Below are 17,819 nucleotides of genomic sequence, written 5' to 3'. Positions count from 1 at the left end.
TTACAAAAAGTCATCAGATTCTTACAGGAGGAATTGCTTTTCTTTACTTTTAATTGATTTTTGTGTGTGTGCTACAGCCGAAAAGCTTTCAAAATTTGATTCTGCGGTGCTAAAATAGGTATGGAAGTTATCACGTACTAGATTACAGACATTGTATTTTATACACACGCTACAGCAAAAAGCTAGTAGCTGTTTATATGTTGTTTTTTTCTGTCATCAATGAAAATGTCCAATAGACCGTCAATCATTTTTTTTAATCTTTTATTTTTATTTTTTTATTTTGCAGACGCAATATTTAAATCAAGTGTCGTTACGAAAGAGCGAGTAGTGATTCCTGGATCGATTAGGACACACTATCTCATTGAAGAACGGAAAACTATTGTGTTTGTTCCCTTATTCAGCTCTTCATTCATGAACATCGGAATAAAAAACATACTTTGAGGTAGCCTCAATTCACCACACGCCTTGTACATATGATCTGACAGTTTTTCCCTTGTGGCAGTAATTAGTGGACGGATAATCTTCACCACTTCCTGTGCTCGTTAGCGTCTCTATCGTTACCATGACGACTTGCTGCGCTGTATTCGGCCTGGTCTTTTTGGTGCTCACCAATTTAGCAATAATTATCTCATTTGCTACGCCTTACTGGATTGAGTTCAAGGCGGGCGACTACCAGGGCTTGTGGGCTCACTGCAAGGCCAACTCTTGCACATGGGTGTTTGAGGATAACTACAAGTTAAATACCATAACCACTGCCACCCACATCGACATCAGTTCAGGTAAGAGGATATAGTCAACAGTTTAGAATTGCCAATGTAGAATAGATATTTCTTTTTTTTTTCTTTTCTTTCATTTTTTGTCATTGTCCTAAGAATTGAGTCTAAGACTTTTGAACTCTGTCTATAAAAGTTTGTCCTAAGAATTGAGTCTAAGACTCTTGAACTCTCTATAAAAGATTGTCCTAAGAATTGAGTCTAAGACTCTTGAACTCTCTATAAAAGATTGTCCTAAGAATTGAGTCTAAGACTCTTGAACTCTCTATAAAAGATTGTCCTAAGAATTGAGTCTAAGACTCTTGAACTCTCTATAAAAGATTGTCCTAAGAATTGAGTCTAAGACTCTTGAACTCTCTATAAAAGATTGTCCTAAGAATTGAGTCTAAGTCTCTTGAACTTTCTATAAAAGATTGTCCTAAGAATTGAGTCTAAGACTCTTGAACTCTCTATAAAAGATTGTCCTAAGAATTGAGTCTAAGACTCTTGAACTCTCTATAAAAGATTGTCCTAAGAATTGAGTCTAAGACTCTTGAACTTTCTATAAAAGATTGTCCTAAGAATTGAGTCTAAGACTCTTGAACTCTCTATAAAAGATTGTCCTAAGAATTGAGTCTAAGGCTCTTGAACTCTCTATAAAAGATTGTCCTAAGAATTGAGTCTAAGACTCTTGAACTATCTATAAAAGATTGTCCTAAGAATTGAGTCTAAGACTCTTGAATTCTCTATAAAAGATTGTCCTAAGAATTGAGTCTAAGACTGTTGGAACTCCAAGCCCATCAAAGCTTCCCTCCCTCGGTCTGTTTGAACAACTGAGTCCAAGTATATGCAATTTGTTCAATCCATACACCAATGGCTGGTATCTTACAACGCGAGGCTAAAGGCCTAGCACACTGGTGAAACTTCTCTATGACATCCGTAAGTACCACATCAACAGTGTCTGCCATCAAGATTATGTATAACAGACAGTACATACAAACAAAATCAGACTGAAATATTATTTGTTGTAGAGCTACAGTTTTCAAAATATCTCTAGATTTCAGTTTTTTCTCCGAGATGCGATGTAACTGTCATTTCTAGTGCATGTCTACTTCATCGCTGGGACTTGGACGATTGGGGCAGAAGAATAAAATGAGATTAGAAGAAAAAAAGTCATCGATTGGTTTCTGAAGCTGAGAGGGGGCGCTGTAACAGCATCCATCATAACTGACGCCAAGGTTATTGGGAGGACATTGTATGGAAACGTTTCGTCGAACACGAAGGAAGAAAAAAGGGAAAACTTAAAATGAAGCCAAATGTATTATTTTTAGCATCAAAAGCTGCCAGGCTTTTTGGTCTGCTACTTTAGCGTGCAAATGTTGGCAGTCTCAATTCTAAAGCCTGTGTGTTGTTTATTCAAAGTAAAGTTTCCCTTTTCAGAGCTTGCGATCTCTAGGGGAAGATGATGTTAAGGTCATCTGTTTCTGTGGCCCACTGTTAAGATAAGATAATTTTTATTGATCCAATCAAATGGAAATTCAGTTTGACTACAATTGACAACCTCAGCGTAACTACTGTACAATAACAATATAGATGCAAATACATACAACATTCACACACGAAACATATACACACTCATAACCAGCGCTTTATAAATAGACTTCTATGTACTTCTCGATGACGACAGATGACCTTGTAACACTCTGACCGAAAGTGGGATAAATGAGTTTTTAAATCTTTCTGTTTTAGTCCTAATGGAAAGGATGTCATGTTGCCTGCACAATGACCAACCGCCTTTACTTTTTCCCAACTAATGTCAGTGGGCTCATAGTCGCACTAAAAATCCCAGTCTTCACCGGGATTCGAAACCGGAAATGCTAGTTCGAAAGCCAAGCGCTTTACAACTCAGCCACCGCGCCCACGGAATTTTTTTTTACACCTTTAATATTTCGTATAATTATTTTTGACATTCAAAGGTTCTTTTAGGGTGAAAAAACATTGGCCTGTAATGATCAGCATCCCTTGAGTTAGAAGATATGGCGAGGGTGGGAAAGAGCGATATTTCTTTCATTTTTCAAACATCTGTTTGTGTCTTCCGACTACTAACCGTCTATTTCGATACCAATTACATTTGACTTACTTACAGCCCGTCACCCCTATCAGAGCATGGGCCGCTAACAAAAGATCTCCTTATTCCCTGTCCTGGGCCATCCTTTCCATCTTGCTCCAGGCATAGCCAAGCTTTAAAGTGTCCGCCTGTACTCAAAAATTTATTGGTTTCCTGGTGGCTAGACGGATATTCAGCTTAGCGGCTACCTTTCGGCTTTCACTTTATTTTATGATTCTTTGGATAAAAGAGCCTTCTGCTCTCAAGACAAAGTTTTCAGTTATCTTTTGTTGGTTTACTGTAGCTATTAACTTTCCAGGGTGGGGTTGCTAGCCGTACGCCCGGCCCTCCTCCTTTATCCTCACTTGGATCAGGCATAGAAGGTCAACATGACTTCTCTGGTGGAGTCAATTAGAATTGACGTGTTTAAACAATTTCCAAGATGTCTTCACAACCTCCCTGAGAATCCAACATGTGCGTTCTTTCGCCATTTCTCTGCTAGCCAGCAATAATGTATGTTTGTAGGTCATTATATAAAACAGTAAGCCTACAACTATTCTGTTTGGTGGTAAATACACATTTTTGTGCTATGGGACTATGAAATAGCATTGCAAGATTTATGTAAAAAAATATGACAACCTAACACTATCTGTCAGATATCAGATTTCCAATATTGGAAAAACAGAACTTGACATTATTTATACTTTTTTTTTTTAATTTCTAGACTAGCTTATTTTGTTTTAATTGTTAGTCCGTGGTTTATTCGTTTATTTCTATTCTCATGGCTCAAACTTTAACGTTTTTACTGTAATTGTATCACATTACTCCGTTTTCATCTAGAGTATTTATAAGTATGAATCACAATGGAATTAAAAACCTAAAAGGTTAATGTGATAAAAAAATAATAATAGATAGAAAAAAAATGAAAATATTAAATGCACTAAGAAGAAGAAAAATATTGTTTAGTGTATACATGTGTGTCTACTGTATTTTTCTATACAGTTGCTCGCCCCTGTTTGTAGTAAATCGTGAATCAATTTTATTCTTACAGCCAGTGTCTCAATAATAATCCCCCCCCCTTTTTTTTTTCCGTTCTCCCGCTCCCCCCTCCTTCATCATTTTGTGCTATTTTTTTTTCAAACTATTAACAAACCCTTTTTGTGTTGCATCAATAACTAAAAATGTAGACTGTAAATGCTTATGCAAAATAAATACATTTTATCACGTGTCGAAATAATGGCATTTGCCTACCAATCAACATGTTTGTTGTTTTTCAGAATGGTGGATAGCTACCCAAGGTTTAATGTGTTTCGGCTTGTCATTGGCTCTTTTCTCTTTACTGTTCGCCACCATTGCTCTATGCTGTGACTGTCGTGGATGTAATACAAGTCAGGTCATTAGTGGACTTTTGCTTATGTCATGTGAGTAGCTTACCAAATATATTTATTTTTATTTTAAGATATTTATTTAGGGGCTGTTTAAATACGCAAATACCCCCCCCCCCCGAAAAAAATGCTGGAAATAAAAAGCGTTTAATTTTCAAAATTCAACTTCTGCTTCTTGTAATAGTTGTTAGAATTTTATCAGACGTCAATTTTGTTAGAATTTTAGCAGACGTGATAGTTACTAGCATCATAGCAAATGTTATAACTGTTAGAATCCAAGCAGACGTCATAGTCAGTCATAACGGCTAACAAAATGATGCAGACGTCATAAGAATCATAGCAGACGTTCTAACTACTAGAATCTTATCAAATTTTAAAATCCTAGCTGACGTCTTTTCTGCTAGAATATTAGGAGACGCTATGACAGCCAGACTTAAAATGTTGGCAACAAGTGCCAACAAGCATACATCTTTTTACACCAGTGATGCCCAACCTAATTCGATCTGCGGGCCATTTCATTTTCCGACCCTCGTATCGCTGGCCACATGAACGAAAAGATGCGAAAACGAACTGAAATGTGACCTGAAATTATTTGATTAGAAACCATTGGATCCAGTGCTTAATTTAATAAATGGGATATTTGAAGTTTATTTTTTACGCGCCGGAAAATCGCTTCATTTCTCTACTTAAAAGGTTAGTGACATTTTAGCTTGAAGACTCGTTTTCATGTCCCTTTTTGTAAATATTCCCATCGATCCTCCAATCTCAAGGCGTTAGTTTGACAATCTTTTATTCAACAATCTTTTATTCGCGGTTCAAACCTAAAATGACGTCCTATTTGTTTTATTAACACCCAACGCAAAAATAAAATCACGATCATATCAAGATGATTTCGACACTTTCTTTGTCGCTACTTGAAAATGACCATAAGCCTAGAGTCTAGATCTTTCCAATCGAAGCCGATATTTTGATTCTCCTCTGCATTGCTTGAACCCGTATCTTCCGTGACCGTGTTCATGACTTTTTCCTGCAATTTAGCCAAGTCGTTGACCACTTCTTCTTAAGCATTCCGCTTTTCGTTTGCCTTTTGATGCACCAGAGTGGTAATAACGTTTCGACATTTTCAACAAAAGGTCTTCTAACATTGTTAGTCTAACAAGTAAATCTAAAACTTTCTTGAATAAGCCTAGAGATATGTTAAAAACGTAGAGCTAGTCCAGCAGACGTAGAGCAATAAAGCTTTGCTATGTTTGAGATTTGATCCAAGTTTCACTGTTTTTTTTTCTAAAAAAAATTTTTGTTAGTCATTTTCGAGGCCCCCACCAATCAGAGGCCTAAGGCGGCTGCCTAGTTTGCTTACGCGTAAGGCCGGCCCTGCTAATTGATTATAGCATCTAGTTCTCATTGTTGCTTCTCTTTGAATGATAAAAAAATCTTGCAAACAACATCAAATCAGTTCCCATATTAGACTCTTTATACAAATTATTCTTACATTTTATTGCATTTCAACTTGTAGGATTAAGCTTGTATTGTTTTATTTTTTAAAAGAATTTCTTAAAGTTTATATAGTTATTGAATTATTCAATGTTGATATCACAATCTGTTCTTCCCGGAAGTCTGCTGATTCATATCTATTTTCGCACTGAATATATTCTGTTACTTTTACCAAGGTATCCCAATACTACTTAGATGTAAGATGCAAAATCGAGAATACTTAGAACTAATTTTTATTACAAAGCTTATATCAGCTTACTCTGTCTTTCTGTCTGGTACAAATTTCGAACATGTTATTTCTCCCATTTTCTATTCTCGGATCAAGTTAACACTTGTTCCTATCTAAACATGAATAAATAAAAAAAAAACAATTATAGACTTATAGTGGTAATTTATTGATTCTGTTAGATATCGCTATCTTAAATGTACATAGTGAGGTATATGTATTAGTCCTAGACAGGTTTAATTAATTCTTTCTTTCTCTCATTGTCCATATCTGATCAGTTCTAAACCTGGCTGTGGCTGCCGTTGTGTTTGGGGTCTGTGCTTACAAGAATTCTCAAGTTATAGTCAGCTTTGACCAACACAGTGGGAGAAATTTTGGCTGGTCATTTTGGCTGGACTCTGCAGCAGCTGGACTGGCGCTGTTCACCTCCATTATCTACGTCATAGAGGGTCGAGGGAAATCATTATAGATTAGCTAATCAATATTTGTATTTAGTTTTACAGTTGTTGCAATCTAGGAAAAAAAATCACTATAATTCAATCTTTTAATAGAAGTTGTGTTTAAAGCCTTTACAATGTTTTTTTTTCAAAATTTAAAACAATACTAATGTAACTTCTGGAAATGCATTTCGAGCAATTTGTAAAAAATCATTTTTCTAAAAACAATTTTAAAGAAATGTTATAACAAATAAAAATGATAGAAAAACAATTGTTGTAGAAATAAATTATTTAAAAAATAAATTATTAAAATAGCAGAAACGTAATATTTTTTAAATTATAAGACTATTTATTATAAAAATTTATTATTATTATTATTATTTCGCAATAATAAATCATTATGATTTTTCTCGATTGTAGTTTGACATTAACTTTTGTAATCCTGCGGAGTGTATTTCAAATTTTTTTTGGTTACGACCATAATATAACTGTGTTTTTTTCTTGGTCATGACTCTGTTGAATATTAAGTAACAGACGACACTATCATTTACTTATACTGCTGCTACTTATTTTGTACAAAATACTTCTACACAATGTTTATATTTTAGTTGTTGCTGGGTTTTGTTTTTAATTACAAATGTTGTTTTGTAGCTATTACTTGTCATTGATATTACTTACAAACGTAGAGATAGTAAAGACACAAACATGGAAAAGATTCTTAGATACAACTGAATCATGTAGAAAAAGAATATACTTTGCTATTTATATTATCTTTCTGTATGAAATAGTTTCATTTGTAAATTTTTATTTGACAGTCCTCGTGTTTTTTTTTCATCTCAACAGTTTCTCTTATAATGATTTCATCCCAAATAAACTTCTGCCAATGTCACAGATATGTCTGTACTGACATCTTTAAATTTCTTTGTCATGAGGTGGTTAAGTGCTTGGCTTCCTAGCCCAGGGTCCTAGGTTCGAATCTCGGTGAAGGATGGGATTTTGAATTGCGGGATTTTTTAGGGCACCCTTGAGTCCACCCAACATTTAGGGGGGATCTGACAATAGTTGAGGAAAGTAAAGGCTGTTGGAGCGTTGTGCAGGCGACACGACACCCTCGTTAGCCAGGGCAAAAGAAACAGAATAACTTGGCGTCATCAGGCACATAGTTTGCAGGGTCTGAGTTTACTTACTATATGTTTCTCCATTTCTTATTCCTGTGAGTCTTTGATGTTTACTTGGCCTACATGCACACATTGATGGTTAAAGTTAGCATTTCATTTGGAATGTTTATTAATTTTTTTTAAAATAATCCATTTCTTCATAGCTTATTGGATACATAGTGGCAATCTGTGCTTATTGCGTATTTTAATCTTCATTAAAGAAAAAAATATCTATTCATAATGGTAAAACAGTGCTCGCGTAAGGGTATGTGAGTTAAATTTGTTTATATTTAATCATCTTCATATTGAAATAATAGATTAAATGATCAATATTATTTATATTTATTTAGTTATATATATTAATTTAGTGCTTATTTAATACCAGATTGTATCCGCCGTTAACGCCCGGTATTATCAATCCAGCATCACTCTACTTCCGAACAATTTTCGCGTTGTGACGGTTAAAAAAAAGGGCAATAAGAGTGTTAAACCATAAACTTTGTAAAACGTTTTTGTTACTCAATGCTCTCCCTTTCTGAACTAAACGAAATATTTATATTACAAAAGAAGCTACGTTCAGAAGCAAAAAAAAAAAAAATAAATAAATATAATAATAATATGAATTATCTATTACGTTTTTTTTAAGGCTTGGAGTCTTAAATATTATGTTATAACTGCTACAGAAATAAATCGGCCTTTTTATTGTAAGAAACTAAACGAAAAGAACTATACTTCAAAACATTATCACGTGACAATGTTAATAGGGTATACATTTCTTCCTATCTAGATATTGGAGAACTTCTAGTAAATGTGTGGCAGAGTATAGTTAATATATGTTATTACTTTTCAAAATCGTGTTTTTTTTTCATTCCTTTTATTTTAATTGTTATGAATTAATTTCTGTTACCTAGGTAACTGTATATTCATTTTTTATATTTATTTGCTGATAGTGTTCAATTGTTTATAATGTATGTCTTATTTTTCTTGTAACTGTTCACAAGGATATTATGTTGTCTAGAATTTGTTTTTAAATTTTATTTTGTGCACCAAATGTTTTTGTTTTCTTCTACACGTATATAATAATACAAATGATTCACTAAGTTCTTTATACAGAGAGGCAGAGCTCACACTGGACTTTCTGTGAGACATAGAGTAGCCTTAGGGAATGTACGGAGACATAGAGTAGCCTTAGGGAATGTACGGATATTACCTAACAACTAAAGGGGGAAGACGGGGGTATAAAATCTGTTACGATTTGTTAGGAGGTGGGAGGTGGGGGAGTCTGAAGATTTGTTAGTAACAAAAGAATATTCCAATGAAATAACAGATACACTGATACCTTGACTTTACTCGGGTCCGACTTTCGCAGAATGGCTATAGCAACGGGTTTTCGAAAAAAATTTACTGGAAAAATTATTTGTTTCTAACACCACGAGTTTTCCCCTCACTGTCGCCCACGTTTGAAATGACAGATTGCATCACGAATATTTAATGGATGCAATGCATTGTTTGCATCAGGTACCTCGCTCAAATCACACAAACAAAACTTGCACTGAAACGAGGCTGAGATCAAAGCGACTGATTGCAAAGCGACGAAACCAAGTTCCCCTCTCTGATAGCAATGAGCTGGAATGGATAAATTCGAGTGAATTTTGTGATGATCTTGAAAATGTAGATAATGATATCGAAGCGACTAAAGAAATCGATAGGGCCCTACTTTTCCCATCATTTCTGTTGACACTATGATGAAAAATGTGCTTTGGGGACGTGATAATCAATAAATAAGTCATTTGTAAAATTCGAATTTTCTTGTTATGTTATTGGGGTGTAGGTAATTTAGTTTTTTTACGATTTGTTACAAAGGAAGAAGGCGTTTTTTTTTAAAAGGTGATTCTCGGTGTTACGTACTATCCGGACGTTCCCTTATAAAAGTGCAATTGAATATCGCCATGTTTTTTGTTCGCAATTTTGATTTCAAATTAACTGTAAGTGTAAGTAGAATGATAGTAGTCTTCCTTGTTTCATAGGACAATGGCTTCGTGAGCACCAAGGCCAAATGGGTATTTTGGCCTAGCAAACATGAGATTTGTTGAAGAATGTAAAGTGGGCAGGTCACATGACAACTAAGTATTGATCAATTATATATAATAAGGTGAAGACTGGAATTCTGAATTTTCGGGATTTTTAGGGCGCCTGGAACTTGGACGCGGATCTAAAAAAAAACAAAAAAAAACACGGTTCTAACGATTTTCCTAGAAATTTTACAGTTGATGTATATCGGTGAGAAAAGAATAACTAGCTACTTGGCCACATTGAGAAAACTTTAATTTGACCATTATAATTTTTCAAAGTAAAAAAGAAATACATTTAAATTTGACTAGAGAACTAGGCCTAGATCAAGATCCAGCATCGATTTTGAAAGGACTTATCAATGTCGGGAATTTAAAGGCCCATCATTGAAATATTATAAAGTGTAGTAGATCTATACCTTCACTTAGCGAGGATTCTTTCTCTGGGGAAAGTTTTTAAATGTAACATTCATTAGTTATTAAAAGAAAAACAAAAGCTCTTTAAGTTGTCTAAAGGAGGTATAGTCTTTTAAAAACAGTATTTTGAATGTTTTTTCTTGTTAAACATTGTAATGTAACTAAAACTTAAGAGACATTAAAATTATTTTTTTTCATTGGTTGTAAATTTTAGTTTATATTTTTTTTTTGCACTGGATGCACATGTAAACCTTTGTTCATCTAATTCTTCCAAAAAAATTATAACTTTTGGCCCTCCAATACTTCCACAAGGCAAATAGCCATCAGATTGTCCACAGAACATACCCCCAGTTATCCCTTACTCATCAATTCTTTCCCTGTACAAATGGTTAAATCATTGGTCATAAATTCTTCCACACTACTGAATAGTAAGTTGCTGATTGTGTAATATAACCACCGACTCACGTATAAGCCTGGGAAATTGTATTACTTCCATTGTAGCTAGTAAAAAGATCTTGTTTGGCAACATTTCGTTTCACATAGAATGTATGTGCCAGTTTGTATTAATATTTCTCAAATAAACTTCAACAAGTATTATTTCTTCCTAAACAAGAATAAAAATCTGACTTACAAAACTGCTTTGTTCATTTAATGATTGATGCAGATTTGTAGATTTAAAAGCTTTGGGTTAAAAGTATAAGCATCACAAAGTCTCTACTGGGTCATTTGAAACTCAATTAATTGATGACTATTCCAAAGGCTTAAATAATAATGAGCAATAGATACCATTTTATTAGACTTCTCGAAGGCATTTGACAAAGTTCAACACCGTAGCTTTTTAAAATATTAACATATTTTGGCATAACTGGTTCAATGCACATATGTTTTCTGGATTTTCTAATAGGTACAGAACAAAATGTAATAATGAATGGCTTCAAATCAATAACAAGAAACTCAGGTGTACATCAAAGAACAGACTTAGGCCCACCATTGTTTCTGATTTATGAAAATGATCTACCCAATTGCATTAGTTCAGGAACTAAAGTCAGATTATTTCAAGTTGATCGCACAATAATATAGAACGATAAAAACAACACAGTAAACTGAAGGTTTAACGGAGAGAATCAGATGAATAGTAGAAGTGGAAATCAAATCGGAGCATGTCTTTCTACCCACCGAAAAGCCAATTATTAAGACTTAAAAAAAAAAATAAATACTTCTTTCGTTCAAGCAAACTTGTTACACAGACTAAACTCAAAATGTCAAAGTGTTATAATAATGAAAAGTTATCATGGAATCTCCATATTGATAATTTTTTTTTTAAATCAAACAAACTTAGGGGTTTATTAATAGAAACTTTTACAAATCAAACAAGAAAATAAAATTTAAATGCTATTTAACCTTGGTTAGGCCAATATTAGAACATCCGTCCCCCGACACTCCCCTCCCCAACTTAAGAAAACATGAAGAATCTAAAACAGACGAGCCGTGAAATTTAATCATTTATAAACTAGAATCAATACATTAAACACTAAGCCAGTGTTTCTCTAACTTTTACCCGTGGCGCCCCTCCACCCTCCCTACTAATTGTGAACCAGGGAAGGTGCTGAACAGGGAAGGTGCTGAACATTGGGATCCGTGAAGCCTTTAAAATATAATGAAAAAGAAAAGAAACTTAAAGACATATAATTATAACACAATTTTCAAGTTTTATTTTGCATATTTATTTACAAACTATGTGGAACCCAACTTGACGGAATAAATGCTCGTATAAAGCGTCTGTTTAATCCAGTGTATCCCAAACATTTCTTTGAACAGAACACATCACACATCCTGAGTATTTATTGCAACACTTTGCTTATGTTTTTGAGAAATAAATTCTCTTGGTGTCCTACTGTCAGGCCTTGCGGAACATTAGGGTTCCGCGGAACACAGTTTGGGAAACACTGGTTCAATCTTTTCGGAAATAGTGTTTTGTACATAATTTTAAAATGTTTTGTATACTACAAATTACAAAGGATGCTTTCTGTATACAGTATTGGGGTGGCAGAGGGTTCTCCCATCCAGCAAGGAGGTGCGATGTACGACAGGCGTGACAATGTGGACATTGCTCTTGTATTCTGACACAAGAAAGTCAAGTAGAAACACTTTAGTTAAGACGTTTTGAAATGCCTTCAAAACGTTTTGAGTCGTCAATGCTATTGCAATGTCTCTCTAGAGACGTCTCTTTACTCTCTACTTCAAATAGTTTCATTTCTGAAACATTGTTTAATAATGTCAGTTTACTTTGTTAATATTTAAACTACTAGGAAAATATATATTTTTTGAGCTCCTTGTTTACCTCCCCCCCTTTTTTTTTTGTTTGTTTTAGAAGACACCCCCCCCCCCAACTAGGCAGTTTGTATCCTGAAGTGTCTCTAAATTTAGTGATTTAACTGATGGTGTTAATTCAGTCTAATGGTAATATTTGTTTGTTTTAAGTCCCCAATTCTTCATATTTCTAAAAAACTAAAGGAATATTGCCACTTAAAGCGTGACCTCTACTTGGTCAGTATTTACAAACTTATATCAACTCACTTTGCCTGCCTGTCTGTCTGTCTGATAACAGTTTGTACACGTTATTTATCCGACACCCAATCTCAAATTACACGGAAATTTTGCACAATTATTTCTTTTACCTGACAAAACAAGAATTTAAAAAATTAAAAAATTAATCAACTAGTTAATTAGCTATGTTAATTAATTATTTTGTTTGGTATAGAATAAGGGAAAAAAATTGTACTTGACTGATATGGTGGTATAAGTTGAATTAATCCCCTTTATGCTTCGAGGAGAGAAATGTAGGCTAAATGTTTGCAATTAACAATAGATAACTATAAAACTGTCTATTTTCATTAGCACTTGTCTGGTACAGTGGTTAGTGCATTGGCTTGAGTAGGGTTGAGGTCGCTTTTTTTAAATACATGTATTTAAACAGCGATCACGGTAAAATTCACACTGATACCCTTTCTTTCTCCACCCTCAACCAATCTCGTAGTTAGAGAGTTTGGCAGTGTGTGGCAGAAAGGTAATTAAGAAATTGTTGTTATACTTTTTCTTAAGCATTACAGATGTTCCTTCGAAAGATGGAATAGTGACGTCCAGCACCAGGGCCGGTCCTAGCGATTGCGGGGCCCTATGCAAAACTGATTGCGCGGGGCCTAGTTTGTGTGGGAATAAGGATAATAAGCGAAAATTAAGATTTTGTATAAGAAAAAAATTCGACTTTGAATTTTATTCTTTCATTGCGATCTGTACTTTAAGAAACTTGTAACCAATGACATATTTAAATGCCAATGAATATAAAAGTAAATAAAGTATTGGAACTTCCGATTAAGGTAAAATTTGCCCGATTATTACATTTTATTACATGAAAGCTGACAATGCTTTTTTTTTCTTTTATCGCGCGTAGGATTGGAGTTTTTCGCAATGAATGACACATACAAATGTTAATTTTGTCTATTTTTCAGGAGATTTTTATAAGTTTTCAGGAGATTTTAATAAATTCAGGAAATTTCCATGAGTGTCAAGACTCATTTTCTCTCTAATATATGTATGTGTCATGCTAAATGTACCCAAGTCCTGGACAATACCATAATGACACGTACAATGACAAAATAAGATTCAGAATGCCACTTTACCGACATATAACATGTTTAATTACATTATTTTCACTATAATACAGAAAAATAGTTAGAGTCTACACTTAGACTATATATATCCAAAAAGTCCAACTGTCCTGGACTAGGAACAAAAACACACTGCCTTATCATGATTTACATTGTTCAACAAAACATCTCACCAAATAAAAAACAAACAAACAACAATAACAGTTTTGAAATCAACCACCTGAATTGCCCCCCTTCTCCTCTACAGTAAACAGGAGACCCAGGCTGACCAGAACTCAGTCCTGACATTTCTCCCCCCTTTAATTTTTGTCTGTTTCTGGGTTCATTTAAAACAGACAAACTTCCAATAAAGAGATTTTCCAAACGTACATATATCAACATGCAAACAAAAGTAATCTTGGTACTAAAACATAGCCTACAGTTTGTAAAAAAAAAACACAAAAAAAACGATGTATCCACATGAAATGTCAATACTATACACAACCTGCTAGGCAATAATAATTATACGTATATATTAATATATATATATATATATATATATATATATATATATACATATATATCAACATGTAAACAAAAAAATTAGTCAGTGAACAAGCATATTTTCCGAAATGTAAATGTTATATACAACATACTAAGCAATTATAATTATATATAACAAAAAATAGTGTGCAAACATATATTCTACCTTTTGTAAAAGGCGGTTAATTACATATCCCCAATCCCAGCAAACAAATAACTTTGAAATGAATAAATATTAAATGTCAGTTATCTGTAATCAATGTCATGTTGGTCTATTCTGTTAGTCTAGATAGAAAGTCAGCAATTACATTTAGTTTGCCCTTTAGATGTTCTACATTAAAGTTAAATGATTGTAATAATAGAGCCCAACGACAAATTCTATTATTCCCATATGTTGCGCTCTTCAAAAAGGCCAGTGGTCTATGGTCACACTGAATTGTGAATTTAGCGCCATATAAATATCTGGACAAGCGTTGCACCCCCCAAACAATGGCAAGGCATTCTCTCTCTATTACAGAATACCGTTGTTCTCTGGGCAACAGTTTTCTGCTCAAGAACTTAACAGGATGGAATATTCCTTTTACTTCCTGCAAAAGGCAACATGATATGGCTATGTCTGTTTGCACAATAAATTGTCTATTAACGTCTGGTAATTTCAGTATAGGATCTCGTGTCATTGTAAATGAACGTTGAATATCAGAGACTGATTGAATGGTGTAATACTGGGTTCTTACTTCCTGAAGTGCTCTAGACACGTGACGAGACAAACACTATACGACTGACTCAAGTCCGTTCAGCAGACAACATGAAGATTTTATTTACAACATAATAATAATATACTGCACTCCTTGTTAGTGCTACAAGTCAAGAAATAATAATCATATCCGCATAACAGCGGTATCAAAAGTATCCAATACGTTAACAACAAATCACGTCCGCATCTCAGCGGGTAACAATAAGAACAATTACTACTAGTGACACTGGAGCTTCAACTATAGATATCCATTGAAATACGAATAATACCTTAATATTCAATAAGCACATTATGAAATCAACTCTCAAATATTATTAATCAACAATGACTAGTCCTTCGACTCTCATGCTATATACATATATATACACCAGTCCAGGAAGAAACGTCCAACCTTCCTGGACCGGGAGCAAGACCTTACTAACTTGATTTGACTTGACTGAACTCAAAGTCAACTTTTCATTCTACTTCCTGTTTTCTACATCAGGAATTCCACGTGTCTTTTAAACTATTAACATGACGTGAGCTTTAGATCATGCAATGTCAACTAAGACTGTGACATTACGCCCTTTCCCTCAAAAAAAGATTTTGAAAAAATCTTTTAAAATTTAAGTAATAATACTATTAAATTATAGTCACATCTTTTGAGAGAAAAAATAATATATACAAATGTACAATGTGCTCTACAATCTCTTGCACATGTCTTATCATGCTATCAAAAAATTTGATTAGACTAATATATGGTCTCATTTGACCTTACAATATTTGAAAAAATATTTGTCTGTGTAGACAATACTCATAGTTGTCAACATTACTCAAAAAGCAAGTGTTTCTTCTTTACACAAAATTTCAAAGTAAATTCTTAATTCCTCAATAGAATGCTTTCAATATTAATTTTACAACAGAGTGAGAGCAGCCGTGAAAAATGCTCGTATACTAATATACTTAGTTTATCCAATCAGGTTACATAATCAAATGAAAAATATTGACAATGGTTACATGGTCAAATTAAAAAATATTGACAATGTTCTTTAAAATATAAATCAATGCAAGTGAAATATCTCTATAATAAATACGTATGTTGTCTCAATGGTTTCTGTACGAAAATAATGACAATGTTTTGACAATGCAACTAAATCATGAAAGTCAAGAAAATATATTCTTCAATAATGATTTATGAAGAACATGTTTAAATCATCAAAGTCATAAGCATACTAAAGCGTGAAGGTCGTTATCATGATATTCATTTGGCTCATATGTCTTACTGTGAACTCAAGTTGCTTTAACATATGTATAAGTTACAATCTTCTCTCAAAAAATGAATAAGCTTTTCACATTATGTAACATCAAATATATTACTTCGAGCCATTAGTGGTGCTCTAATAGTCTTCATCAATCAAAAACAATGTTCTTTCAAAAATCAAATATGTTACTTTGAGCCATTAATAGTGCTCCAATAGTTTTCTCATATGAAATACAATCTCTTCAAAAAATCAGTGATTACATGACACATCATCAAATATATTACTTCACGAGCCATCAATAATGCTCCATTAGTTTCTCATATTAAATACAATCTTCTCAAAAATCAGTGTCTACGTCACACATATCAAATATATTGCTTCACGAGCCATCAATAATGCTCCAAAAGTTTTCTCATTAAATACAATCTTCTCCTCAAAAAATCAGTGATTACATCACACTTTATATATATTACTTCATGAGCCATCAATAATGCTCCAATAATTTTCTCATATCAATACAATATTCTTCTCAAAAATCAGTGTCTACATCACACACTATATATATTACTTCACGAGCCATCAATAATGCTCCAATACTTCTCATATTAAATACAATCTTCTAAAAAAATCAGTGTCTACGACACACATCAAATATATTACTCCACGAGCCATCAATAATGCTCCAATAGTTTCTCATTAAATACAATCTTCTCCTCAAAAAAATCAGTGTCTACACCACACTCTTCAAATATATTGCTTCACGAGCCATCAATAATGCTCCAATAATTTCTCATTAAATACAATCTTCTCCTCAAAAAATCAGTGTCTACAACACATATCAAATGTATTGCTTCACGAGCCATCAATAATGCTCCAATAGTTTCTCATTAAATACAATCTTCTCCTCAAAAAAATCAGTGTCTACACCACACTCTTCAAATATATTACTTCACGAGCCATTATGCTCCAATAATTTTCTCATATCAATACAATATTCTTCTCAAAAATCAGTGTCTACATCACACACTATCAAATATATTACTTCAGGAGCCATGAATAATGCTTAAATAAATCTCACTAATTAAATACAATATTCTTTTCAAAAAAATCATTCTTTGCATTACATATCATCAAGTATATCTTTTCAAGCCATAGATTAAGCTCAAATAGTCTTCAAAACTGATATGTGGGAAAATAAATTCATCAGTGAAGATCAATGTCACAATCATATCTATACAATTTACAAAGGTTATGTACATTTGAAAATATGAAAAATAAATTTCAATAAATAGTGTCACATACTCAGGTTCTAATATGACTGAGTTCTGTTCAAATGGACTCATGGAAAAATAATTTACATATTTGCATAAATTTGGACACATATGACTTAAAGTGTCATCTGTACAAATACAATCAAAGTTATATGTAGAATATGGCATCAATAGATTCAATGGATGAGTAATCAATAGTGACAAGTGTTGTGTCGAAATGTATCAACACAAAATAAGTACAAGAGCTGAAAAAATGAAGCTCTAATTCAAATAGTAGCATATATATACACAATATTTCAAATATGCGATTGTAACATGT

The 17,819-nt window shown here is 33.4% G+C and overlaps 1 protein-coding gene across 1 annotated transcript; it reads left to right on the top strand.

Annotated features, from left to right (window-relative positions):
• Positions 1-562: 562 nt before the first annotated feature.
• LOC106057865 (uncharacterized) lies at positions 563-10,679 on the top strand. The gene is made up of 3 exons (XM_056014911.1): positions 563-779; positions 4,137-4,280; positions 6,243-10,679. Exons 1-3 carry the CDS (start codon positions 563-565, stop codon positions 6,431-6,433), a joined length of 552 nt encoding a protein of 183 aa, XP_055870886.1. The 3' UTR covers positions 6,434-10,679.
• The last annotated feature ends 7,140 nt before the right edge of the window (positions 10,680-17,819 follow it).

Source organism: Biomphalaria glabrata, chromosome 17, assembly GCF_947242115.1.
Source record: "Biomphalaria glabrata chromosome 17, xgBioGlab47.1, whole genome shotgun sequence".
NCBI classification, from domain to species: domain Eukaryota; kingdom Metazoa; phylum Mollusca; class Gastropoda; family Planorbidae; genus Biomphalaria; species Biomphalaria glabrata.
The sequence above is the reverse complement of the archived record's forward strand: the minus strand, read 5'-3'. Positions and strand labels throughout refer to the sequence as shown.

Coding starts and splice junctions, on each gene's coding strand:
- LOC106057865 (XM_056014911.1), top strand. CDS start 563: ATGACGACTTGCTGCGCTGTATTCGGCCTGGTCTTTTTGGTGCTCACC. Junction 780..4,136: donor CCACATCGACATCAGTTCAG/GTAAGAGGATAT, acceptor GTTGTTTTTCAG/AATGGTGGATAGCTACCCAA. Junction 4,281..6,242: donor TGGACTTTTGCTTATGTCAT/GTGAGTAGCTTA, acceptor ATATCTGATCAG/TTCTAAACCTGGCTGTGGCT.